General features: G+C 60.6%; 1 protein-coding gene across 2 annotated transcripts; it reads left to right on the forward strand.

Moving 5' to 3' along the window:
- The first annotated feature begins 569 nt into the window (after window positions 1-569).
- Window positions 570-25,024, forward strand: Hip1r (huntingtin interacting protein 1 related). 2 transcript variants are annotated; one of them, XM_078039282.1, is made up of 32 exons: window positions 570-766; window positions 12,276-12,339; window positions 12,581-12,723; window positions 12,865-12,921; window positions 13,826-13,906; window positions 14,290-14,366; window positions 14,620-14,681; window positions 16,685-16,825; window positions 17,740-17,797; window positions 17,885-17,960; window positions 18,113-18,253; window positions 18,351-18,412; window positions 18,568-18,640; window positions 18,712-18,895; window positions 18,968-19,056; window positions 19,139-19,255; window positions 19,331-19,432; window positions 19,670-19,864; window positions 20,322-20,469; window positions 20,568-20,654; window positions 21,078-21,185; window positions 21,367-21,503; window positions 21,687-21,797; window positions 22,023-22,081; window positions 22,266-22,296; window positions 22,376-22,438; window positions 22,753-22,853; window positions 22,994-23,099; window positions 23,206-23,329; window positions 23,418-23,479; window positions 23,579-23,785; window positions 23,879-25,024. In XM_078039282.1, exons 1-32 carry the CDS (start codon window positions 674-676, stop codon window positions 23,924-23,926), a joined length of 3,207 nt encoding a protein of 1,068 aa, XP_077895408.1. In that variant the 5' UTR covers window positions 570-673; the 3' UTR covers window positions 23,927-25,024. The 2 variants fall into 2 exon arrangements, with proteins under 2 accessions (XP_077895408.1, XP_040145482.2); XM_040289548.2 differs by lacking the exon at window positions 570-766 and adding an exon at window positions 7,337-7,387.
- The last annotated feature ends 363 nt before the right edge of the window (window positions 25,025-25,387 follow it).

Here is a 25,387-nt window from a genome sequence, read left to right on the forward strand (position 1 = left end):
GGAGAATTGGACTGGGGACAAGGCTGGAAGTCTGGCAGGGCTAGGCGATGTTTGGTCCGGCTGAGTTAGGGAGCAGGGCATGCCCGGTGTCCTTGGGGTTCTGAAGGTCCAGGACCCAGGAGTCCGGCTGGCCTGGGATGCAGAGGCCAGCGTTCCTGGAGTAGGGGGGTGAAGGGGCAGGCGTGTGAGGAGTCCCGGGGTGCAAGGGCGGACTTTCCTGTAATGAGGGTGGCGGGGTACAGGGGTGGGCGCACCGGGAGTCCCGGGGTGCAGGGGTGCAGGGACTGGCGTGCCAGGAATCCGGGGGCGCAGGGGCGGTTGTGCAGGGAATCCCGGGATGCAGGGGTCGGGGGCGGGCGTGCCGGGAGGCCGGGGATGCAGGGGCGGGCGTGCAGGGAATCCCGGGATGCAGGGGTCGGGGGCGGGCGTGCAGGGAATCCGGGGGTGCAGGGGCGGGCGTGCAGGGAATCCCGGGGATGCATGGGTGCCGAGGCGGGCGTGCCAGGAGTCCCAGGGGCGGTTCAGGGGCGGGGCGGGTACGCGGGGCCTCGGGCGGGGAGGCGGGGCCGCGGCGGCTCCTCCCAGCGCGGTGCTGCGGCCTCGCGGTGCCTAGGCTCGGGCCGCGCCGGACGCCTCAGTCGCGCGGAGCCGGGCAGGGGCGGGCGGCAGCAGCATGAACAGCATCAAGAACGTGCCGGCGCGGGTGCTGAGCCGCAGGCCCGGCCACAGCCTGGAGGCCGAGCGCGAGCAGTTCGACAAGACCCAGGCGAGCACGGGCGGCGGGCGGGCGGGCGGGCGGGCGGCCTGTGTCCGCGCGGCGCGCCGAGCTCCACGGCCGGAGCGCCGGCGCAGGTGAACCGGAAGCCGCGGCGCGCTCGTGGGCACCGCGGCGGGGAGGCAGCTGATAGTCCGGGAAGAGGGGAGAGCGGGGTCGGAGGTGGTCCTGGATCCAGGTGGCCCGGAGCTAGGGGGTGGGGCGGAGGGGGCCTGGAGCGAGGGGGCCTGGAGCGAAGGGCGGAGGGGGCCCTGGAACGAGGTGGTCGGGAGCGAGGGTTGGAGGTGGCCTGGATCAAGGTAGCCCGGGCCTGGGGGCTGGGGCGGAGAGGTCCTGGATCAAGGTGGTCAGGGGCGAGGGTCGGAGGTGGCCTGGATCAAGGAGCGGGAGCGAGGGGCGGAGAGGTCCTGGATGAAGGTGGCACGGAGCGGGGAGCGGAGGGGGACCGGGGCCCAGGTGCGCCCCTGGCCCTGCCTCCTCCCTCCGCCTGCAAACAGATGCCCCACCTGGGAAGCCGAGCGTTTCCTTGGAGGAAACTCTGCTTCCTTTTCTCCGGGGCCGTGTCCAGGGCTGCACAGCAGCTTATTATTGCCGGGTGAAGTTTCACGTATGTCGCCGGACTTGTTTGCCCGCTCGGGGCCCCGCACAAACAGACTGCCACCCCCTGGGTCCACCCCGGCGCCCGACAGACGGAAACTTCCCAGGCTCGCATCCTGCGCTCCCACGCGCGCTTCCCTTCCCGGGAGGGCCTATCCTGGGAAGGTGTTGGGAAATTAAATAATGGCGCGGGTGTGTATTTGTACATTGTTGGTGCCATGGTGGAGGCGTTGTGTTGGTCTGGTGTTGTCTTCCTCTTCTATTTTACAAACTGTGAGGTGTTCTTATGCCTGGGGCATACTTGCTCATTTGCCAAAATAAGTCAACCAAGACTGAAATGGCTGAAAATTTTTACTTAAGAAATAAAGGAAGCCAAAAGTACTACTATACTTTGGTCTGAAGCAGGTTGGTTGACATTTGCATTTGTGGCTGCCCTGAGCAAGTTCCTTCCCTCTTGTCAGAGCAAAGTGACTTCTGCGGTTGCTTGCAGAATAAGTCGGCACATACTGTCTACAACAGCTTTCTTTTTGAAATAAGGGAAAACACTGGGAGACCTGCTAACCTTTGTGCTTGTGATTGACAATGAAAGTGATAGTAAACCTCATGACGTGGAGGGTCCACACATGCCAAGTGCAGGCACTTGATTGCAAATGATTAATTTGTTCTTGTCATCTTCATCTGGTCCAGCCTGGAAAGCTCGTCATAAAAACAAATGTGGCATTTAATTTAAAGTCATTAATACATGATTAATTGTGTCAGGAGCTTGCAGAACATAAGAAGAAACACTGAATTTGAATTTGCAGAACATAGGAAGAAACACACCACTGAGAATCTGGTGGTGTGCGGAACTTCTTTGATTCACTGATTTTTTTTTAGATTTCCTGTCTTTTGAGGAGGTGGAGGAGATGAGGTTTAAAGGGCCAAGTTCATTGATCTTACTCTTACATGACAAGGGCAACTTTCCTGAATGTCAAAGACAGAGTCTGACACAGAACCACATATTTTGGTGGCTGGTCTGAAAACAGAAGGCAGGTTGTTTTGTTTTGTTTTTGCTCTTTGAGTCTTTGAGGGACTGAAAGAGTTACTTTTAATGAGAACTTTGTAATGGGTGAATCTCACAGAACTCATCCTTTTTAGGCATGGATGGAGTTGAAATCTAACCTATGGGTTTGCCTGTTTTCGAGGTGACTTATGGAGGGATGTAAGAATGAGGCTTTGTAAGTAGTTAATATTTAATTAGATCGTTCCCAGAAATATCTAGTGAGCTGCCAGCCAGGCCCCTTGGTGGAAAAGGCGTGGAAAGCTGAGGCTGCTGCTTCTGTGTCCTCTTTGGGACAGAAAATAGCACATCCAATCCTGGGACCAGCTTCCCTTTGGAACATGCTGCCTGTCTTGACAAGGGCCTCAGCTCCATGAGCTGCAGGGGCGCTCTGGGCTGGCTTAGAATTTAAGTCCTCACCAGCGACCAGCCTAATCTCTCAGCTCTCAGGCCTGGGACAGGAGGAAGAGCAATGCTTCCATGTTTGTTTTCTGGACAGGACACACCCCCCTGCCCCGTCTCACACAGATCTGTGTGTCTAGCTCTCAGGAGTGTTAAGGGGAGGCAGTTGGAATTCCTTCTGGCAGCCAGTGCTTGTGGCTATGGCACCATGTAGGCCATTATGTTCCCCGTGTCCCAGTGCCTTCGGTGATAAGTGCTCCTTTTTATTAAAATGAAAGGACAAACTTTTATTGCCTGCTTCTCATTGTTATATTCTGAATACAGAATACTGCAGAATAGACCCGGGCACTGTGGCTCTCACCTGTGATCCCAGTGAGGGGTCATAGACTCACTGGGATCATAGAGGAAGTTCCAGGTCTGCTTCAGCACCTTATCGAGGCCCTGTCTCAAAATAAAAAACATGAAAGGGACTGAGGAGTATAGCTCAGGACAAAGTGCCCCTGAGTTCAATTCCTAGTACTGCCAATAAATAAATAAATAAGTTCTTTAAAATTCAAAAATCAAATTACCTTGTGATCCAGTGCCCCTGGATTCAATTCCCAGTATCCCTGTGCCCCCCCCCAAATAAAACACACACACACACACACACACACGTACTGTGGAATTCAGCACCTGTATTCTGCACCACTAACACGATGGTGTGGCTTCGTGAAACACGCCTGTAGGCAGGTAGCCCTGATTTCTAGCCTGTGTCCCTGGGCAAGTTGCTTAAGTCCTGAATTTGTTTCCTCGAAAATAGGGATGATTCCTTTTACCTCACAGAAAGGTATGAGAGACACTGTGTGGCAGGCCGAGTGATGGCTCCTCAAAGATGTCCACATCTTTAATTCCCCAAACTAGTGAATATGGCACCTGACTTGTACAGGGAATTCAGGTTGCAGTTGAAACTCAGTTGCCTCACAGCTGACCGTGGGATCAGGAGATTGTCCTGGGTTACCCAATGGATCAGGTGGGCCCAATGGATCACAAGGATCTCTTACTGTAGACAGGGGAGGATGGAGAAGAGGTCAGAACGGGAGACTCTTCCAGCCAGGGGTGGCTTTGCAGGTGGAGGAAGGAGCCAGCAGCCAAGGAATATGGGTACCAACTAAAAGCTGGAAAAGGCAAGGAAATGGTGCCTCCGCCCCCCAGGACTTCCAGAGAGGAAAGCAGCCCTTCTGACACGTTGCTTGCAGTCCTGTGAGACCCTTTCCAAACTTCTGACCTCCAGAACTGTAAGATGACAAATTCGTGTTGTTTTAAGCCACAAGATGTTTAGCAGTTTTTTAACAGCAACCATAGGGAACTGATCCATGCTACATGTAAAACGTGGTGCAGCGCCTAGCACACAGTAGGGTCTCAGGAGAAAGCTAGCCATTGTTCACTCTTCCCTACTTCTTCCTCCGGAATACACTTCTTCCTCCGGAATACCTGAGATAGCTTGCGGGCCTCCACTATTGAGAAAGCCGTCTCTGAAGCATGGCACGCCCAAGGACCCGGCAGATAGGCCTGGGACGTGCTGATTGTGGAGTCCTGTTTCCTCCTTTACCTGTGGGCTGTTGGCCTCTCTGGAGGGCAGTTTACCCCACAGGAAGTGGAGGAAGAGCCAGAGGTGTCCTCTCAGGATGAGAGAAACCCTTTACATCACAGCCCCTGCAGGGCTACTTGGCCACTGCTCATGAGGCCAGGGCAGCACTGACCACAGAGAAAGCTGCCCAGGCGCGAGGACGAGGGGGCCAGTAGAAGTGGCACTGGGAAGTGGGTGATAGGTCATCCTCCAGGGCAGCCCTGCAGGACCCAGATCTTATAAAGATTAACATTTATTGACAACTGAGGACAGCTGGCCCTGGCTGCCTGACACATCCCAGTAGAAGCAGCAGAGGAGCCACAGGTGTGAGTTTCGGTGGCCTGGTGGCCTCTAGGAAAAGCAGACAGGTGAGGTGGGTTTAACCTAGTGTGCTGGGTGACGCCCGTGGGATCCTGGTGAACATCGGGGAAGTGCTTGGCGCCGGCTTCTCCCACCAGGTTGTTCAAGTCCCATGTATACTTGACACCTGCAGCTCATGCTCCTCTGGACTCCACCTGGGGGGTGCTCAGCAGTGACACGGCCAGTGGCCACTCCTGGACACTGCAAGTCCAAAAGCACCTGGGAGCTTTTCAGAATGTCCACAGGCCGTCCCCTCCCCACCATCCCCAGGCAATGGCGGATGTGCTGAGGCAAGCCAGGCCCTTCTCTGAAAGCAGAAAGCTCACCCCAGCCTGGGAGGCCACCCCCCGCCCACACAGACCCTTGCAGTGCAGCCAGACTTCCCGGCTGCTAGAGGCCACCTGGCCCTGCTGGGGCGTCACCTGAGCCACGTGCTGGTCAGAGTGGGACAGAGCTGACCATTCTTTACCCGCTGACCCCAGGACACACCAGTGAGGCCCACGGACCGTGCATCTCTTAGCCTGTTCTGCAGCTTTGGGTGTCCTGCGAGAGGGTTAAGATCATTCTTGTGCCCCGCTCCCTGCCATCGGAGGGACATGAGCTAAGGCACATGCCTGCAGTTAAGAGCCGGGGGCAGGCCTGGCCCTGTACTTCACTGCCCTGGGCCTCAGTGTCCTCATCTGCAAAATGGGGTGCCTCATAGGACCCCCTGTGAGGGGCTGTGAGAACTGCAGACGTGCCTGGCCCCTGCCTGGCTGTGGCAAGTGAGGTGCCAGCTGTTTCCTGTGTGCAGAAAGCCAGACGGGCTGAGAGGGATAGAGAGTGCCCCTGCTGGGTCCTGCCTGTGCCCGAGCTGAGCCAGCGTGTTGGGGAGGACAGCAGAGCTGGGCTGGAGAGTCAGCGGATGGTGGCCCTCCCAGGTGGGGCACAGCTGGCCCTGGGAGGCGGAGCTGCGGTGCCCCTCCCATGCTGTCCAGGAGAGGCAGGCAGGCTGGGGCCAGGGCAGCCAGGAAGTCCTGCAGGACCGCCCCTTTCAGAACAGGGGCAAGAGTGCAGCTGAACCCCCGCCCCGCCTGGCCTTGAGGCCCGAGTTCAGCCAGCGCACTGGGCCCTGGTGAAGGAAGCCCTGCCAGCCGCCTGATCCCAGCCACTGGGTCCCACGGTGCTATGTGGCAACCCCCAGGTTGAGTCTAGGCCTGCTTGGCCGAGGGACAGGGAAACCCAGCTGGCTAACCTGAGACGCTCGGCCATCCTGGCGCCACCGTGCCAGCTCCACTGTGCCACTTGGCCTCGCCCCTCCCCCCACCTGTGAACCCCTATTTATTTCAGGGCTGACTCCAATATCACCTTGTTTATGAAGCTGCCACCCTTGGTGTGTGATGCACACTGGGTCCCTGTTACAACGCAGCCGGCCAGTAGATCAGGGAGAAGCAGACAGACATGAGGCTGGGTGTCTATCCAGGGCCATCAGCTGTTCAGATCCACGTTGTCCACTGCACCCGGGAGAGGACAGAATGCCTGGCCCAGGGCCATGCTCAGCAAGTGCCACTGCATGGGGACTCTGGGCCCACGGGTCCCATCTTTGATGCTGTCCTCTTGTCGAAGGCTGGACCCTGTGGGGCCACGCTGGGGACTTGTGAGCTGGCGGAGAGAGATGGGTTCCGGTGGGACTGTTTTTCCTCTGGCTAAAATACACACCAGCACCAAGCTTCAGTAGGTGTGTCTGCCCAGGAGTGACTCAGTCCTCTGGCTTGTGGGACAGACAGGTCTGTGGTGATGTCACTGGTGCCCCAGGAACAAACCCGCCCAGCGGGCTCCCTGTCCATTCCCGGAGCCAGCACAACAGAGGCGTGACTCAGAGCGAATCTTCCTGCTCCTCCGTGTCACCCTACAGAGCCCAGAGAGGAGGTGGCTGTGGGATGGGCTGTGAATTTGTTGACAGTGTCCAGGGCTCTCCATCCTCTGCCCAGTGCAGCTTCCTGATGACAGGAGTGAGGGGGAGGCCAGGACAGGCAGGACAGGGACGCGGACAGACAGAGCCAGGACAGGACTCTCACACTGCAGACTTCCTGTCTGCCGAGGTGACGGCCTCTCCTGGCTGTGCCTGTGGTTCATCCTCGCAGCCTCGGCCACAGACACCCTGTGTTTGCTGTCATCAATGGTCTTTGAGGTGGCCACGGTGCCTGAATGAGAGCTTTCTGTCCTTGAAGCCACTCTCTGAGAGCGCAGAGTGAAAGAGCCCGCCGCGCTGCCAGCGCCCGGCCCTCTGAAGGACGTTTCTGTCCCTGCCAAGTGCCGCTGTGAGGCCTCGTGATAGCGGCACAAGGAGGCTTAAGTCTGATTCATTGCAGGACTGATTTTAAAAATAGAAATTGTTTTATAATAAGTTACTTTACTATTTGACTCTAGTGGATAAATTATTAGCTGGAGAAAGAGCCACCGCCTTGGGTTTCCCGTGCTTGTGCCTCAAAGAGCTTCTGTGCCTTCAAGTATCCTACTCATGTTTGTCCAGAGAAGGTCCCTCGACTGCCAGGCGTTAGGGTGAGGCCCTGGAGATGCAGTTTGGAGGAAGATGTGCAGCCGTCCCTCGGTTCCGGGACCCTGGAAGGTGCGAGTTGCTCGTGTGAAACGGGGGAGTGTTGGGCATAAGCTCATCTCCTCCTGAGTCCTTCAGATCCTGGGTTTATAATCCCTGATGCAGTGCAATGTAAAGAGTCGTCGTCCTGCATTGATCAGGAGACAGTGACAAGGAAAAAGTCTCCACAGGCACAGTCTCTCCCCCACAGTGCCTTCATTGGCAGTTGGTTGAACCTGGGTGCAGAGGGCCACCATTCTCTATTCAGGAGGTTGGAGATGGGGACAGAGTGTAATTAACAGGTTTCTTTAGGTGACAGATGCTCTGGAAGAACTTAGGAGCATGGAGTGGTCGCTCTAGGGGTGCTTGAGGGAAGGACCCCAGGGATTGCTGATGCTCAGAGCCCATGGTGGGAGGAGGATGGAGTGGGCACTGGCTCGCCATTCGAGGGACAGATGGCAGGCACTGGGCAAGGTGTTGTATTATTTCTTATTTATTTTTGCAGTACCAGGGATTGAACTTGGGTGCTCTACCACTGGGCTGCATCCCAGTACTTCTTAAAACAAAAACATTTTTTTTTTGAGACAGGGTCTTGCTAGGTTGCTGAGGCTGGCCTCAAACTTGCTATCCTCCTACCCCAGCCTCCTGATTCTCTGGGATTGCAGTCCGCTGAACTGCTCCCCAGACCGAGCTTTGTGCACATCCACTTTGTAGGAGACCTGAGAGTTTTCTTTTCCTGCTTCACAGTCTGGGGAGCATGCAGGCCAGGGCCCTGAGACCTCAGGGTGCTGCTCCTGGCAAGGGCGGGGCTGGGTGAGAAGAGCCACTCATCCTGTTCTGTGGGCTTCTGAGGAGGACAGCAGCGGCACTTCCTGAGTCCTCACTTCTCCCTGTGCTGAGCTCTGTGGACCCAAGAGTCCACTTAGCCCTGACCCCCACCCACAGGTTTCCAGAGCCCAGCTGTGGAACCGTGGCCCCCTGTCTGCCCCAACCACATGGCTCCCCCGACTTCCTGACCCTGTGGCCCAGATGTAGGTGCCACTGTGGTCTGTGAAAGGCCCCACACTTGATGGACGGCACTGGGGAAGCCCCCTCCCCGACCTGGCCTCACTGATGGCATTGATACCTGCCGCTGTTCCTGCCTGGAGCTGGGCACCTCTCAGGAAGTGTCTCCTTGCCTTGCCTGGGTCTCCTGTCTCCTGAGAGGGCACCCTGTGGCATGTCCCTGGGGTTGTGTCAGGGTCCAGCATTGACAGCTCTGGACATCTTAGCTCTGGACCTCTTAGCTCTGGGCTCCGTCTGGCCTCAGCCTTGACCTTGGTCCTCTGTGCTCCTCAGTGGGTTTTTCTGAGACCAACAAGGACGGGTTCTCCTGGAAGCAGGCAGGAGTATCCTGAGGGCTGGGGCTCCCTGATGCGGCCCCACCTGGCTGCGGGACAGAACCACCTGCGAAGGGTAGAGGGCGGGTAAAAGCTGGGCTTCGAGTGGAGCCTTAGGAATGGGGGTGTGGGAGCCTCCTGGCTGCACCTGCCTGCTCAGCCTGAGCCTCTGTTACCTGTGGTGTGAACAAAGCCCCAGTCCAGTCTGGGCCTGATTTGCAGTCAGGCTGGTCCTCTGGTGTTGGTGGACCATGGGAAGCTGGGGTCCTGTCAGAGACCAAGAGGACGTCTGTATTGACCTGGGTCAGTCTCCTGGAGACAACCACAGCCACGTAGCCCAGCAGCCACCTAGAAGGTGCCCAGGTTAGTCCGCAGGGCCCAGGGACACAGCATGAGTCCCCCACCTCTGCTGAGGGAGCATGGGCGGTTGCTCGGCCCTGTCACCGTGTGAAGAGCGCGGAGCAGCCCCCGTATGGCTGGCTATGATCTTGAGCAGTGATCGGCCTCCGAAGCCTCCATTTCCCCATCCACCTACTTCTAGGGTTCCTGGGAGGACTGAGACCCTTGCAGCAAAGTGCTCGGCCGAGCCTGAACGTGGCTGAGCTCCAGAAAGATGATCTGAGGCTATTGAGACCAGTTTGCTGGCCTGTGGGACACGTGCTTCACGAGAGGAGCTCGGGGATGGGGCAGCTCCACGGCCTCTCCAGGGCCTGCAGGGCCTTACCCAGCCCTGGTCCCCTGTGGGCCACCTGCAGCCCTCCTGAGAGCGGGAAGCTCCTGGGGCTCTCGGGGTCTCCGGGGAACGATTGTGGACCACTGGGTTTTCCAGGGCCGGACAGCAGCAGTGGCCTGTGTGCCATGAAGCTGTCACCTCTTCTCCCGAGCAAGATACCTCCCCAGACGCTCTCCATTGCCCCATGACCCTCCTCCAGCTCTGGGTCCCCCTAGAGTGCGACCTCGAGTGTGTATCATGCCACTCTGCTCAGGAGGTGTTTCCCTTCGTGGCAATGGACCCCGCTGGCCACCAGGTTTCACTTCCACTTGGCTCGAGGGCCATGCCGGGGCCGAGGGAAGTGTTTTCCCAGCCAGAGAGAACCCCCAGGCGGCCGGGGTGGCCCTCCAGCTCCCCTTCACCCTCTGGCCCCTCCACCCACAGTCTCATTAACCCCTCCAGGCAGCCTCGGGATGGCAGGCTGGAACTTTGGGACCCAGGACCAAGTGTCACTAAAGTCAGGCCTCCGGGAGACTTTGACCCTGGAGCAGAGCTGTGTCACAAAGGGAGGTGCCCAGGGCACTGCCAACTCTGAAGCCCCCTTTGAGAAGGTCCAGTATTAGAGGCTGGTGAGGTGGGGACAGGGTCAGCAGGGGCCTGCCTGGCCCCCTCCTGGGAGGAGCAGGAAGCCCAGGGGTGCCCACAGCCTCCTGCTGTGTAAGCCCTGGGCCTCCTGTGCAGCCCTAGGCCCCACACATCTGCCCGCCCTGCACACAAGGGGGCTGTGTTCCCCGGAGCCAGCCGGCGCCTGGGCGACTGACACGGGCCTGTCCCCTGCGGGCAGGGTGGGGAGCAGGCATCACTGGGGCCACCACAGACTGTGCCAAGCGCCCATGCTGTCCTGGGGCTGCACTTCCTGGAGCCTCCCTAGCCTCTGTTTTGTGCCCAGTGCAGGAGGCTCCAGCCTGGTGCCACAGCCCAGGGGAGGCGGATGGTAAATCAGGAGCACGGCCTGTTGGAGGGCGCTGGGCTCCCAGGGCTCCGGCCCATAGTGAGGGCCTGCCTCCCCCACCCCCCAGGGGGTCCTGTGTCTGTGCTGAGGGCTGTGAGAGCAGCTTCTTGCTGGGAATCTTCTAGGCCAGGTGGCAGTCGTCACTAGACCAGCTCAGGTGACAGGGCAGCTGGGGCTGGGATTACACACTGGGAGCCAGGACTCTGCTGGCTTCTGAGCCACAGCTGCTCGCCAGCTGCCCGGGGAGGCGCAGCCCCACCTGCCCCGTGAGTCCCGCACCAGAGCAGGCAGTACCTGGGGCTGTGTGGCTGTTGCTGGGGACACGTGGAGTTGGCGGAGCCGGCTTTGAACCCTGGCCTTTCCCCCGTTAGTAGGACAGGCAGAGGCACCCCCTCTGCCTCATTTTCTTCCTCAAGAAAATCTCCTTCCAACAACCTCCCAGGGTGCTGCCCGGAGGCATGTGGCCTTGCTGGCACGTGCACTCGCAGAGAGTGGCTGCTGCCAGACCTTGCCCTCCTCATGGCCACTGCTGTGGACAGTGTCCCCTCAGCGGGGGCGAGGACCCCTGGGCATGGAGTTGCCAAGGCTCACAGCAGCTTTCACCATGGTCCTTGGTCACTGCTTGTCCACGAAGGAGCGGAAGCCCCAGGAGGCCCAGGCTGGGCAAACACTCTAACAGGTGGCCCGGCAGCCTCGTGTCTGACTGGCCAGGGTTTGCAAATGAGGGAGCCAGAGCCTGTGTCCTCAGGGCCCTGGTACAGCAAGGAGGCAGAGTTGGCTGCAGCCCCAGGTCCCCGCATCCCAATGAGCCACCACAATGGGCCCTGTGTGCGAAAGGGGGTCAGCACGCCTCGCTGAGTGGCAGGGTGCAGGGGCCGCTCAGACTGCCTGCCCGGGCCCTGGCTGCCCCCAGGTCTGCGCATCCACCAGAAAGGGCTGCTTGGCTCTACCAGGCCTCCCCCATGTACAGAGAGGACACGTGCCCCAGCGGAGTGGGTGCCAAGGTGCCCACAGTAGAGCCTGAGCAGATGAAGTCACGACTGTATAGGGCAAGGTAGGGACCACTTAGGTGGCAGAGGGGAAGAGCTCAGGGCCGGTGCCCAGCCAGTTTCCCGGTGCAGCCCCCTGGCTCAGCCCAGCTGTCCATGGCCTGGGCAGCCTTCACTCCAGACACGCCGATGGCCCGGTGGGCAGAGGCCATCAGACCTGCCACCGAGAGAAGTAGTTTTGGCAACAGCACATGGCAGGTGCACCTGAGCCTCTGGCAAGGGAAGAACTGTCTCAGGTGCCTCACAGAAGGCACTAAGCTGGTGGAGCTGGAGCTGGCCTCTGAGACATGCGGCACTGGACTGTGTGGAGTGAGAGGTGGCTCCTGCCTGGGTTTCAGGCGACATGGAAGGGTGCTGAGCGGGCCTCCTCCTGCCTTCCTCCTCCCCCAGGGCCACAGTGGCCGTCCCCCTGGGTGGTAGGAACTAGCCAGGACCCAGTTCCTACAGAGCCGGCCCTCAGGCAACAGGCCCTGTGTCTGCGGTGCCGGAGCCCTTCCTCCTGTCACTCTGCTCTGGCCGTCCCCCAGCACTCCTCCCTGGGACCACAGAGGTGCCTCCTCAGCCATGAGCCCAGCTTCTGTCCCACCCCCCAGATCTGGCCACTCGGGGGCCTGTCGTGGGCTGTAGTTTCAGCTGAGCACTTCAAGTCAGAGAAGGCTGTGCCTGGGCTGCTCCGGGAGAAGTCCCCTCCCTCGTCACCGCGCCTCCACCTCTCACTGTGTGGCCCTCTCGTGGGGCTTCTGAACTCTGCCTCCTGTGTCTCTCACAGGCTATCAGCATCAGCAAGGCCATCAACAGCCAGGAGGCCCCGGTGAAGGAGAAGCATGCCCGGCGTATCCTCCCTTGCCCCCGCCTGGGGGATGGTGGACGGGCACACCCTGGTGGTGGGAGTTGGGGCAGTTCAAGTCTGGACACACGTTCATGACCTTGCCCTCTGTCTTGTCCTCTGCTGAAAACCCTGGTCCTTGTGGCTCGGGGCAGGGGTGTGGGAGCAGGGTGGGGGCAGCTGCACTTACTGAGCGTGGTGCACCTCACTCAGCCTGCCTTGCCTTGCACTTGGCCTTGACCGCGCAGGCATCATTCTGGGCACTCACCATGAGAAAGGGGCCTTCACCTTCTGGTCCTACGCCATCGGTCTACCGCTCCCCAGTAGCTCCATCCTCAGCTGGAAGTTCTGCCATGTCCTCCACAAGGTCCTCCGAGACGGGCACCCCAATGTGAGTTGCGGCCCCCAGAGTCTGACCTCAGCTCCAGGCCCTCGGGCCCTGCCTGCGCCCTCCGCCTCGTCCCTCTGCCCTGGTGGGAGCGCGTCCTCAGGCCCCTAAGCCTCTGGGTCCTCCTTGCCCTTCCCACCGCAGGTGCTGCATGACTGCCAGAGGTACCGCAGCAACATCCGGGAGATCGGAGACCTGTGGGTAGGTGCTGCATCGCGGCCCGCACCTCCCCGGCATGAGTGCGCATAGGCAGAGCGGAGGCAGACACTGGGAGGCTTGGTGGGGCTGTAAGGATGGTCGGGGTGAGGTCGTGCTGTGCCTCTCCCAGCCCGAGACCAGTGGGCCTCCAGCCCTAGATCAGGGAGGCCCTTCTGCCCCTGCAAGTTGGAAAATGTGGCAGTTCCAGGCTGGCCTCCCAGGGGGCAGTTAGAGACCAGCTGCTGAAGAAGGGGTTGGAGATGCACCCCTCCCCACAGTTCCCCAAGACCTACAGACACAGGGCTCTGAGCATCCTGGGGAGCTGTGTCCACTCTCAGGTCCTCTGGAGTTAGGCTGCAGGGTGGGGGGGAGACCCTCTGGCCAGATTCTCTCTCAGAGCACTAGGGGTCCTCAGCTGGCCTGTGGCCCCTGGAGCAGACCCAGAGCAGGGCAAGGGTCCTGCTGGGGCAGCGCCCTGTCCAAGGCCTCTTGAAGTAAGGGGAAACACGTCCACGGTGCTCTGAGTGGACACAGGCTCTACTGGTGTCCCGGCCCTGGAGCCTGAGCAGGAGGGAGGGTGTGCAGACTCCTGTTGGCATGTGCCTCCCCATCTGCCACCAGCTCTTCAGTGAACTGTCCCCACTCAGAATTGGCCTGTGGCCCTGGACAAAGAGCTGTCTTCTCACAAGAGTTTTTCTGGCAAGAATGATGAGGAGTAAGATCAACAGGAACAGGGACGCTGGGGCAGAGGAGGCGGCAGGCAGTGTGCTGAGTGAACAAGTGGCCTGCCCTCGCTCTGGTTCCTCCCATCTGCATTCCTACCTGTCCCCACGCCTGCCCAGTCCCTGGGCTTTCTGGGCATGTTCTCAGGGCAGCGGGCCCTCACCCTGGGCTCTGTTCTCTACAGGGGCACTTGCACGACCGGTATGGGCAGCTGGTGAACGTGTATACCAAGCTGTTGCTGACCAAGATCTCCTTCCACCTCAAGGTAGCTTCCTCTGCTCTCTGGTGGCCTGGGTCAGAGAGGAGGCTGGGATCTGCCCGAGTGGGCTGTGCACTCACCAGGGAGGCTAGCACGAGCTCCCAGGACTGCTCTGGTGTTTCAGGACGGCCGGGTGATCCCAGCCCTTGCTCCACACCTGTGTGTCCTGCTCCCCCTGTGGGCTCCCTCCACCACCCCAAAACCCTCAGCTGTCCCTCTGCCTGCTGGGTCACAGCAGCGTGGCCACCTGGGGCTGGGTGCCCTCCGGGGCTCTCCCCTCCTCCTGAGAGCTAGAGCATTCCTGGGACAGAGCTGGCTCTGTCCGGAGCAGGGAGGAGATGTGCGGTGGGCCACCCCACATGGCTACAGCGGGTGGGGTTTCTCTGCAGCACCCCCAGTTTCCTGCCAGCCTGGAGGTGACCGATGAGGTGCTGGAGAAGGCGGCTGGGACGGATGTGAACAACATGTGAGTCTGCATGGCCGGGAGCCTGGCCTCCTTCTCCTTCCTGCCTCAGTGCCCTGGTGTCCCCAGGCGTTCCACCCCCAGTGCCCGCGGGGCCACATGTTCATGAGCCCATGGCCTTCTGAGGTTGAGGGCCATGCTCCCAGGAGAGCGGGCTCAGCTTACGTGGGCGGTTTGTCCAGTGTGCAGGCAGGTGTGGGGGGAGGTCTTGGGGACCCAGAGGCCTGCCCAGCCACCTCATTGCCCTTCTCTGCAGCTTCCAGCTGACCGTGGAGATGTTCGACTACATGGACTGCGAGCTGAGGCTCTCCGAGTCAGGTGAGCCTTCCCCACAGGTCACGAGGGGGTCTGCAATACCGCCGAGGAGAGTGGGGAAGACCCCCACGACCAGACTGTACCGTGCTGTGTGCGCATGTGGTCCAGCCCTGAGTGCCACCTGCCAGGCAAGCACCCCCTCAGAGCCACACCCCGCCCCGACCCATTGTAAAACCCATCTGCCCCTCCAGGGGTCTGTGCCCCTCCCAGGAGCAGGCGATGCGGCCTCCTGGTGCCTCCAAAGCACAGTGAGAAGCCTCTACTGCCCCCAGAGCCCAGCCCCTCTTCGGTGTGTCCAGGTCACAGTCTCTGCTGTCCTTGTGCCCTGTGTGCCCATGGCATCACCACACGGGGCTTGGGCCATCGGGGAGCAGCCCTGTCCCCACCGCCACCCGAGAGAACTTAAGTTGTGTTGCCCATTTTCTGCCCTAAAGAGCCTCGACTCCCATCAGCCTCCTGGCCCAGGGGCCGGTGGCTGGTGGACAGGAAGTCTCAGGGGCTCGCCCTCCCGGCTGCGGGATTGTTCTGAGTGGCAGCTTCAGACAACTTGTGGTGACTCAGTGCTTTCCGTGGCGGGGCGAGAAGCGAATGCCTTTTAAGGGAAATCTGGAAGCTGGGAAGGAGCCAGGCGGCCTCCCGCACCCTCAGGTCTGGACTGAGGCTGGCGGAGCAGCGGGCAGTTAGTCCCCACGGGCCAGAGGCCAGCTTGGTGCAAGCGCTCCGTGCCTGGGGGAGGCTGCCCGGGACATTACCTGGGAGGCAGAGGGCAGGTGATGGGGTGTGGCCCAACCAAGCAGCTGGCCTAGGTCCCCAGGCTGTGTCCTGGCACACATGTGCTGAGTCCAGGCCTTAGCACGGAGGCCACCGGCGCCTACGTCTCCACCCAGGCTGCTCTCACACGGAAGGAAGCCCATGTGGGCAGCGGTAGCCCCCACAAGGGAAGTGGAGAGAACTGGTCTCCACCCTGGTACTTGGGGGCACAAAGGCAGGGCATCGGAGTGGTGCCAGGTGCCGGTGTCTGCTGGAGAGACTCCCAGAGCCGTGCAGATGGAGGGTCCCTACCGCACCCCGGTCGCAGTGGACACAGAACTGTCCAAAAGGTCCTCAGTGGATGGCTGGCTGAGGCACACTGAGCGCGTGGTGGGGAGACTCAGATGCAGCTGAATCTGTTGTGGTCAGGGAAACTTCAGAAACCAGTTTGTGTGACTGCAGATTGCAGGGCCGTGTTTGTCACACGGGGACAACCTGGAGCAGGGTGTGCTTTACACACCAAAACACGGGCAGTGTGGCCTGCAGCTGCAAGTTAAGGACTGCTGAGGGGTGGCCTTGCACCTCTCCCTTCTTGTCCCTCCCCTCCCGGGCTCTTTGCTGTCACTGCAGAGGTCCGCACCTGGCCCCACCCCAGTGGCCCAAGGGCTCCTCTGGACTCTGGCCGGCATGTGCCCAGTGTGGGGCCGCTTGGTTGCCCTCTTACTCTGCCTGCCGCCTGCTCTTCGTCCCTCCTCTGCCTCAGAAGATGCCAGCCACGACAGGCAGCCTCATGTTTGTGCTTGTCCCTCCTCAGTAGCTCTGATACAGGGCCTGATTGTCAAAGGGCCCTCAGGGAGGTCGGGTTTCAGGGTCACTTGGGGCTTGTAGAGCTGAGTGTTGAGCCTACAGCTGTAGGAAGGGATCTGAGGGACAGCCTTAAATGCCCTTCTCTAAAATTTAGAACAGGTTTGAGGCCCCAGGGCATGGGGCTCCTTGACCTTGACCTTGGGCATGCTCTTGGCAGGTAGCCACTGGCACAGGGGCTCCCATCTGCGGTGAGGAGCACGTTGGTGCCTGAGATCTGGGTTAGAGTCCTGCTTGCTGACCAGATGGTCTGCAGCAGCTGCCCACTGCTGTGGCCACCTCATCACAGTGGCTGGGATGACATCATGAGGGCCCACCACGGCCTGGGCTGTCTCTGATGAATGTCCTGGGCCAGGTCTCATGCTCTCCCCTCTCACCTTTCTTCTGTGCAGTTTTCCGGCAGCTCAACACGGCCATTGCTGTGTCCCAGATGTCCTCAGGCCAGTGCCGTCTGGCCCCACTCATCCAGGTCATCCAGGACTGTAGCCACCTCTACCACTACACGGTCAAGCTCATGTTCAAACTGCACTCCTGTGAGTCACTGTGCACGACCCCTGGGGCAGCCGCAGCCTTGAGGGTAGCATTCTTAGGCCTCGTGTCCATCCACGGTTACTGAGTCAGGAAAGAGAGTGAGAAGTCAGTTTAGAAAGAGCAATAGTAACTCACTGCCCACCAACATAGGTGCAGTGAAGAAAAGAAATCACTGTTTTCCAAAGCAGAGAAAGACTCTGTAGGGTTTTGTTTTGGTTGGTACTGAGGAATTAAACCCAGGACACTTGACCGCTAACCATGTCCCCGGCCCTTTTTATTTTTTACTCATTGACTTGTATAGGGCCTCACTAAGTTGCTGGGACTGGCCTGGAATTCCTGATCCTCCTGCCTCAGCCTCCCAAGTCCCTGGGATTACAGGCTTGGGCTACTGTGACCTGCTTAGTTTTATGTTTTTACAACTGACTGCCTGGCGCAGAGGGTACGGGGTCCCCCGCCTTCTCCTGAGTTCATCTGCCACGTTCTCTGTGGGACCAGGAGCAGAAAGGCACCCATCGCTGTGCCGTTCAGAAGAGGGTTTTGACCTCCTCGAACCTCTGGAAAGGTCTTGTCCCTGGACCACACTGAGAACCTCCAGCTCAGGATGCATGTGTTGTTCTCTCCATAGTCCAGGGCCCTGCGGTGTGTCATCACGGGAATTTTGTGATCCCCCAAAGCTGGGCACAGCTCAATGCAGCCACACAATCCTTCCACCAGCTCGCTGCTGTCTAGCTCAGAAAGTCAGAGCCGGAGCCCCCCCAGGCTCCCGTCTTCCCAGTGCCTTCCCAGTGGGTGGGGCTGGCCCGGTCACGGGTGCTCTGTAGTCTCTGACAGTCTAAAATGTGGAGGAGCACAGGAGGGGAGAGAGCCACAAAGCAGTGTGCGGAGAGGAAACCTCCTAAATCTGTGCTGTCCCTAGGTCTCCCGGCAGACACCCTGCAGGGCCACAGGGACCGGTTCCATGAGCAGTTTCACAGGTACCAACCCGGGCCAGGCAAGACACGGTAGGGACGCAGCTCCCTGGCTCCTCTGTGACGCGTCCCTGTTCACCCTTCCCCCCTCAGCCTCAGGAACTTCTTCCGCAGAGCCTCGGACATGCTGTACTTCAAGCGCCTCATCCAGATCCCTCGGCTGCCCGAGGTGCCCACACCCTCCCAGACCCTGGCTGGAGCCCCTGGCCTCCAGTCCTCCCAGAACCCTGGGCAGTTGGCCAGCCCCACGGGGCTCTGGGGACAGTGGAGAATGGGCTTCCTTGGGGCTGGGTGAGCAGCTCTCATCTGCTGCCCCTGCAGGGACCCCCCAACTTCCTGCGGGCCTCAGCCCTGGCTGAGCACATCAAGCCGGTGGTGGTGATCCCTGAGGAGGCCCCCGAGGACGAGGAGCCTGAGAATCTCATCGAGATCAGCACTGGGCCCCCTGCTGGGGAGCCTGCGGTGAGCTCCCTGCTGCCCCCATGCCCCACCCCTGAGAAGGGGCTCTAGCTCCGCACACCCTCCTGGAGGCACTGGGGTGACTGCTGTGCCCTGCCAGGTGGTGGCTGACCTCTTCGATCAGACCTTTGGACCCCCCAATGGCTCCCTGAAGGACGACAGGTGAGGTCCAGGTAGCTGGCTGGGGTGGGGGGTTGGAAAGCGCCTCCCTGAGCTGCAGGATGCTTCTGCCTGCAGAGGCCTCGGGTGGGGAACAAAAGCTTGGGAGACGGGCCTGTGCCCATTGGCTAAACTGAGCCCAGGACCTCTGTCCCCAGGGACCTCCAGATCGAGAACCTGAAGAGAGAGGTGGAGCTGCTCCGCGCGGAGCTGGAGAAGATCAAGCTGGAGGTGAGGTGAGGGCCAGGGTGGGGCGCGCCCGCTGGGCCGGCAGGTTCCCACACTGTCCTTGTGTGCCCCAGGCCCAGCGGTACATCTCGCAGCTGAAGGGCCAGGTGAACTCCCTGGAGGCCGAGCTGGAGGAGCAGCGGAAGCAGAAGCAGAAGGCCCTAGTGGACAACGAGCAGCTCCGCCACGAGCTGGCCCAGCTGCGGGCATTGCAGCTGGAGAGCTCGCGGAACCAGGGCCTGCGTGAGGAGGCTGAGAGTGCGTGTGGCACTGCGGGGGGGCGGGGGGGGCCCTGGCCCACCCAATCTCACAGCCTCTTCTCCCTCACAGGGAAGGCCAGTGCCACGGAGGCGCGCTACAGCAAGCTGAAGGAGAAGCACAGCGAGCTCATCAACACGCACGCGGAACTGCTCAGGAAGGTGTGTGGCCACCGCCTCCCCCAGCCCATGGCAGGGCGGCCTGAGCCACGGCCACGAGCCAATCTGTCCCCTGCTCTTGCAGAATGCAGACACAGCTAAGCAGCTGACAGTGACACAGCAGAGCCAGGAGGAGGTGGCACGGGTGAAGGAGCAGCTGGCCTTCCAGATGGAGCAGGTGAAACGGGAGTCTGAGATGAAGGTACGTCACCCCATGCAAAGCCCCGCCTGCGTCCCCCGAGCCCTGCTGCCCCAGTGACACGCTGTCCTGTCCTAGTTGGAGGAGCAGAGTGACCAGCTGGAAAAGCTCAAGAGGGAGCTAGAGGCCAAGACCGGAGAGCTGGCACACGCGCAGGAGGCCTTGAGCCGCACAGAGCAGGTGCTGGGGGCGGGTGCTGGGTGGAAGCCACCTCTTTCCTGTGAACGGGGCCAGATGCTAGGTTCAGGGGGCCCTTAGTGGGTCCCCGGTGCTGCTGTGACCCAGATCCAGAGGGTGCGTGGCATTAGGACCAGTGCCTACCCTCTGGAGTCCCAGCGTACCAGGTGGCTTTGGAGACGGGGCTGCAGGGGTCGGCCATAAGCCTGGGTGGACCTGCTCATGGACACGTGCTCACAGAGCGGGTCAGAGCTGAGCTCCCGGCTGGACACACTGAGTGCAGAGAAGGACGCTCTGAGCGGGGCCATGCGGCAGCGGGAGGCCGACCTCTTAGCCGCCCAGAGCCTGGTGCGTGAGAAGGAGGCTGCGCTGAGCCAGGAGCAGCTGCGCGGTTCCCAGGAGCGGGGCGAGTTGCAGGGGCGCCTGGCGGAGAAGGTATGGCTGTCCTGCAGTGAGCACCACGGGGTCCTCCCCAGGTGGGGGTCCTGCTTGGTGTGCTCCGAGTCAGCTTTCCAGAACATTCTCTCCACGAAGCCCAGAGCTCTTCCCTAGCTTCCAGTCTTCCCACCCTGCCCATCACTTCCTGTCTGCCTGCTCTTCCTTAGCCACTTTCAGGGTGTCAGCATTTTGATTGGCCTTTCTCTAATGGTGGACAGTGCTGGGCATCTTGGCCTGTGTGTCTCTGAGAAACGCTTCTTCCAACCCTTTGCCTGCTTGGATGTTCTCCCGCTTGGGAAGGGAGGCCTCCCCCTGGCAATCTCCATCCCCCAGCAGAGGGCAGCGCTTCCACACTGCAGGCCCTGACTGGCAGCACACAGTGTGACCCTGAGGCTGGGCCATGTCCCTGGGCCTTGGGGCGGGGTCTTTATGCTGCTGTGCCCGCTGCCCACAGGAGTCTCAGGAGCAGGGGCTGCGGCAGAGGCTGCTGGACGAGCAGTTTGCCATGCTGCGAGGGGCTGCTGCCGAGGCCCAGGGCATCCTGCAGGACGCCGTGAGCAAGCTGGACGACCCCCTGCACCTGCGCTGCACCAGCTCCCCAGGTGCACACTCGGGCCCCCTCCCCACTGACCGTGCCTCATTCCTGTCCCCCACCCTGAGCCGTGGTTGGGAGGGCCTCACTTTCTCTTTGTGCTTCCAGACTACCTGGTGAGCAGGGCCCAGGCAGCCCTGGACACTGTGAGTGCCCTGGAGAAGGGCCACGCCCAGTACCTGACCTCGCTGGCAGGTGAGTGCCTCCAGCAGGTGGGCCAGGTGGGGCGGAGGCTGACAGGACTCTGGGTTTCTGCAGCCCCACTGCCTCCCGCCTGGAGGGGAGCTGTTCAGGACCACAGCCACCTCTTCAGGAAGCCAGGCAGATGGCCCTGCCCACCACCACCTGGGGACCTGGCCCTGCGGGCAGGCAGCCTTCACCAGTGGGGTGTGGCTACCAAGTGTCCTCGCCCGGTGGAGGAAGGGGCCTGGGATCCCTGACATGCTTGGTCCCTACCCTGCTGCCCCTAGCTGCCCGACCTTGAGCATGTTCTCAGCCCTCCTTTCCTCATCCATGAGCCGGGGACGCTGGGGCCACATTGTGAGCTTGCTGTAGGGTTCCCCAGTGTTTGTGTCTTGTTGCTTCCCATCTGTGACCTCAGCCCTGTCATCTACACAGATGCCTCCTCTCTGGTGGCAGCCCTGACCCGCTTCTCCCATCTGGCTGCGGACACCATCATCAACGGTGGTGCCACCTCCCACCTGGCCCCCACTGACCCTGCAGACCGTAAGTGGGCCCTGGCGGCAGGGTCTGGCTGCTTCACCAGCTTGTCTTCCACAGGGATTTCCACAGATGTTAGGGGAAGGTGGGCGTGCAGCCGGGTCCTGGCCAGGCTCCGGGCCAGGGTGTAGGGGCCTCATTGGGGTCCTCAGGTGAAGGCTGTACTCACAGCCCTCTCCTACCACAGGCCTTGTTGACGCGTGCAGGGAGTGTGGAGCCCGGGCTCTGGAGCTCCTGGGGCAGCTGCAGGATCGGCAGGCTCTGCCAAGGGCACAGCCTGGCCTGGTGCGGACCCCCCTGCAGGGCATCCTCCAGCTGGGAGAGGTGAGATGTACAACGGAGCCCTGGGCTGGGGGTGCCGGGGCCAAGCTGCTCTGTGTTCCCTCTGGATATGCTAAATGGGTGTCCCAGGCGGGACCGTGCCCCTTCACAGCCCAGGATCCCTGGACATTTTCCCCAGGCCCTGTGCTTGATGGAATTGAATCTGCCTGACTCTTGTCCTCCCAGGAGCTGAAGCCCAAGAGCCTGGATGTGCGGCAGGAGGAACTAGGGGCCATGGTTGACAAGGAGATGGCGGCCACGTCAGCAGCCATTGAAGATGCCGTGCGGAGGATCGAGGTGAGGATTGAGCTTGAGGGACTCCCCCGCTTCTTGCAGGAGCCTTTGTGGGCTGCAGACCCTGGTTGGGTGGGCGCTGGCTGCACGCAGTCTTGGATTCCGCCCCTGCTTTTCAGGGGTCCCTGAGGTCAGAGGGAAGAGGGTAGAGGTGGCCCCCATGGTCTCTGGTGTCCCCTCCCTCCCATGCTGCTCTGCCCAGCCAGCTCACAGCTGTCGTTGGTGCAGGACATGATGAACCAGGCCCGCCACGAGAGCTCTGGGGTGAAGCTGGAGGTGAATGAGAGGTGAGCCCCCGGCCCAGCCCCAGCAGCGCCCTGCCCACCACTGGTTCCAGGAGGTTTTACCCTCCTGGCTCTGGAGAGGAATGCCTGGTTCCCAGCTTGCGTGGTGTCACGTGGGCCGGGCCACGGTGTAGAGCAACCAACCAGCCTCCCCTGTTTCTCCCACCCCACCCCCACTTCTCCCCAGGATCCTCAACTCCTGCACAGAACTGATGAAGGTGAGTGGGCGGCTGTGACCCCAGGAGGGCTCTGTGTCACCCTCCCTGAGAATCACAGGCAGCATTTTGATCTTGGCAGGCCATCCGTCTCCTAGTGATGACGTCCACTAGCCTACAGAAGGAAATCGTGGACAGCGGCAGGGTGAGCTGGGCAGGCCCCAGCTGACGTCCCCCTGGCCAGGCCCCACAGCTGCACCAGCAAGGGATAGGTCCCTGGAAGGGGAATGACCCCAGAGCCCTCGCCCTTTCATGCTTGAGACTCCTGAAGTGTGCAGACAATGAGACCATGTGCCCCCTTTGGGTCCCTGATGTCCCAGCTGAAACCTCCACCCCAGGGAGGTGTCAGAATGTGCCCTGTGGCTGTGCGGAGGGGAGGTGGGGCCCCTAGGGACCCATTCCCACCTATGATGTCCACCTTGACTGGCCCGGCCCATCCTGTCCTCTCATTGCCACTAGGGGGCAGCCACACAGCAGGAATTTTACGCCAAGAATTCTCGGTGGACTGAAGGTCTCATCTCAGCCTCGAAGGCCGTGGGCTGGGGAGCCACACAGCTGGTGTATGTCATCCCAGTGGGGTGGGCAGGGTCTGGTCCCTGCGATGGAGAGTGGCTTGGGGGGTCAGCAGGGCTCTGAGGGCCTTGGGTGGGAGTGTGGGGGTGAGGCCCACCCCCAGGCCCTGACCAGCCCTGCCCCTCAGGGAGTCTGCCGACAAGGTGGTGCTTCACAAGGGCAAGTACGAGGAGCTCATCGTATGCTCCCACGAGATCGCAGCCAGTACAGCCCAGCTGGTGGCCGCCTCCAAGGTGAGCAGCACCCATGTCCACAACCCTAGGCTCCATGCTGGGCCTGGCCTTGGGTCCTCAAGTACCCAGGGCTGAGAGCCCATGGCCTGCCTGGCCTTCCCCCCAGGTCAAGGCCAACAAGCATAGCCCCCACCTGAGCCGCCTGCAGGAGTGCTCCCGCACTGTCAACGAGAGGGCTGCCAACGTGGTGGCCTCCACCAAGTCAGGCCAGGAACAGATTGAGGACAGGGGTAAGCACCTGGGTGTCAAGTGGAGCTGCTGGCTTCCTAGAGCTGGCAGGAGTGGGCACCTGGACACTTTCTCTTGCCTCCTGGCCAGACACCATGGATTTCTCCGGCATGTCTCTCATCAAGCTGAAGAAGCAGGAGATGGAGATCCAGGTGGGCACCTGTGGCTGCCAAGCTCGTGCCTTCCGGGGCTGATCCTGGGGAGGGCTCCTGGGACTGGCTGGCAGCGCTGACGTGTGCTGTGGGGCACAGGTGCGAGTCTTGGAGCTGGAGAAGACGCTGGAGGTGGAGCGAATGCGACTTGGGGAGCTGCGGAAACAGCACTATGTGTTGGCTGGAGTGATGGGGACGCCCAGTGAGGAGGAGACCAACCAACCCAGCGCTGCCCCCAGAAGTGGGGCTTCCAAGAAGCCTCCCCTGGCCCAGAAGCCCACTGTAGCCCCCAGACAGGACCACCAGGTGCCTGGAGGAGGCCTGGAGTGGGTGGCTGTCCCAAGTTGGGCCTTGTGCTTCTGGCCTTGTCCACTGAGCCATTTACTCTCATCCCTGCAGCTGGACAGAAAGGATGGTGTCTACTCAGCTCAACTCATGAACTACTAGGCTCAGCTGAGGTCCAGCAGGGCAGCTGGAGGTCGGGCCTAGCCTCACATGGCTGTCCTGAAGGCATCCAGAGGCCTCAGAGAGGCCCCAAGGGGCCCAGCCCCTGCACCTGGTGCCCAGGCCTCCTGCCTCACCATGCAGATCAGTGTCCCCAAGGCCCTAGCCTTCACTGAGCCTGAAGGGGCGTGGGCCATGTGGGATGGTTCATCTGGATGAAAGTCTACTTATCTGCAATAGGAACTGCGGAGCAGCCAGGACCCAGCTGCAACTCTGCAGGAAATATATGGAGCGTTTTTAATATTCCAAGTTACACTTAAGTTCATAGTCAGCACACTGGGAACAGGGCCATGTGTGGGTCTCCCTGCCTTCTGGACTCAGTGTCAGAGGTTGTAAGTAACAGAAAGGTAGGGTCCCTGCTGGCTATCAGGGACAAGGATACAACACCCATGGCCTTCCTGGAGTCTCGAGGTACCCTTGGGCCATGTGGTCTGGGCAGGGCAGGAGGTCTTAAGGTAGCTGAGGGGGTGGAGGTTTCCTTTCTCCCTGGGCCTGGTGCTAGAGTATTGTGATGGGAGGCCCCAGGAGGAAGCCAGACTGTGGGAGTGGGCAGATGCTGCAGGCTGCGCCTGTAGGCACCCTGGCCCAGGTGCTGCCTTCCCTCCTGGGGTTTCCAGGTCAACTCTGCAGCTACCATCTCATTTTCTGTTTTCCGTTCTCCTGAAGATGGTGAACTCAACTCTGCCAGAAAAGTCCCAGAAATCAGGATCCATGGGCCCACTTTCTAGGGGATCAGGAAATCTTGTTGGAGCCTCAGGGAGGGGCAGCCTGAGACTGGGAGCCCCACCTCTCCTGCTCCTGTGGATTTGAATGAGCTTGTGTTCCTTGAGCCTGAGGGATTGGCTAGGGGGTGGGAACCAGGCTGTGGGGGTAGAGTCAGCAGTGGGACTAGATAAGTGCCTGGCCCACCCCAGCCCCTTGGCCATCTACCCTGTGCCCCAGCCACACCGAACAGAGCCCAGGTCTGGGGAGCCAGGTCCTCCTCTGGTGTTGCTGCTCCCCCATGTTGACGTTCTGTTGCAATAAAACATGCTGACTGTTGTCCCAGTGCCCCAGTGAGGGGCTGCATCTGCCTCTTCATTGTTCCTGGGACATGCATTCCCTCTACAGGTCCTGGACAGTGAGACTGTGGGTGCACTTGGGACACAGGAACCTCACCAGAGCTGCTGCCAGGTCTACCAGAGCAGCTCCACTGTGATTTACGTGACTCACACCCTCCTCTAATGCAGAAGGCCAAGTCAGAGGCCATCACCATTCCCAGCCTGGAACCCCTGATCTGGGGCCAGTAGCTAGTCCCAGCCTATCTGAGACCATGCATCTTTGGACAAAGGAGGGTGGCTGCTGATTGGTTCGGCAAATTCTGGGATTTGTGTGGATCAGGACCCTGCTTCCCGGCTGGTCTGC

This window comes from Ictidomys tridecemlineatus, chromosome 2, assembly GCF_052094955.1.
Source record: "Ictidomys tridecemlineatus isolate mIctTri1 chromosome 2, mIctTri1.hap1, whole genome shotgun sequence".
NCBI classification, from domain to species: Eukaryota; Metazoa; Chordata; class Mammalia; order Rodentia; family Sciuridae; genus Ictidomys; species Ictidomys tridecemlineatus.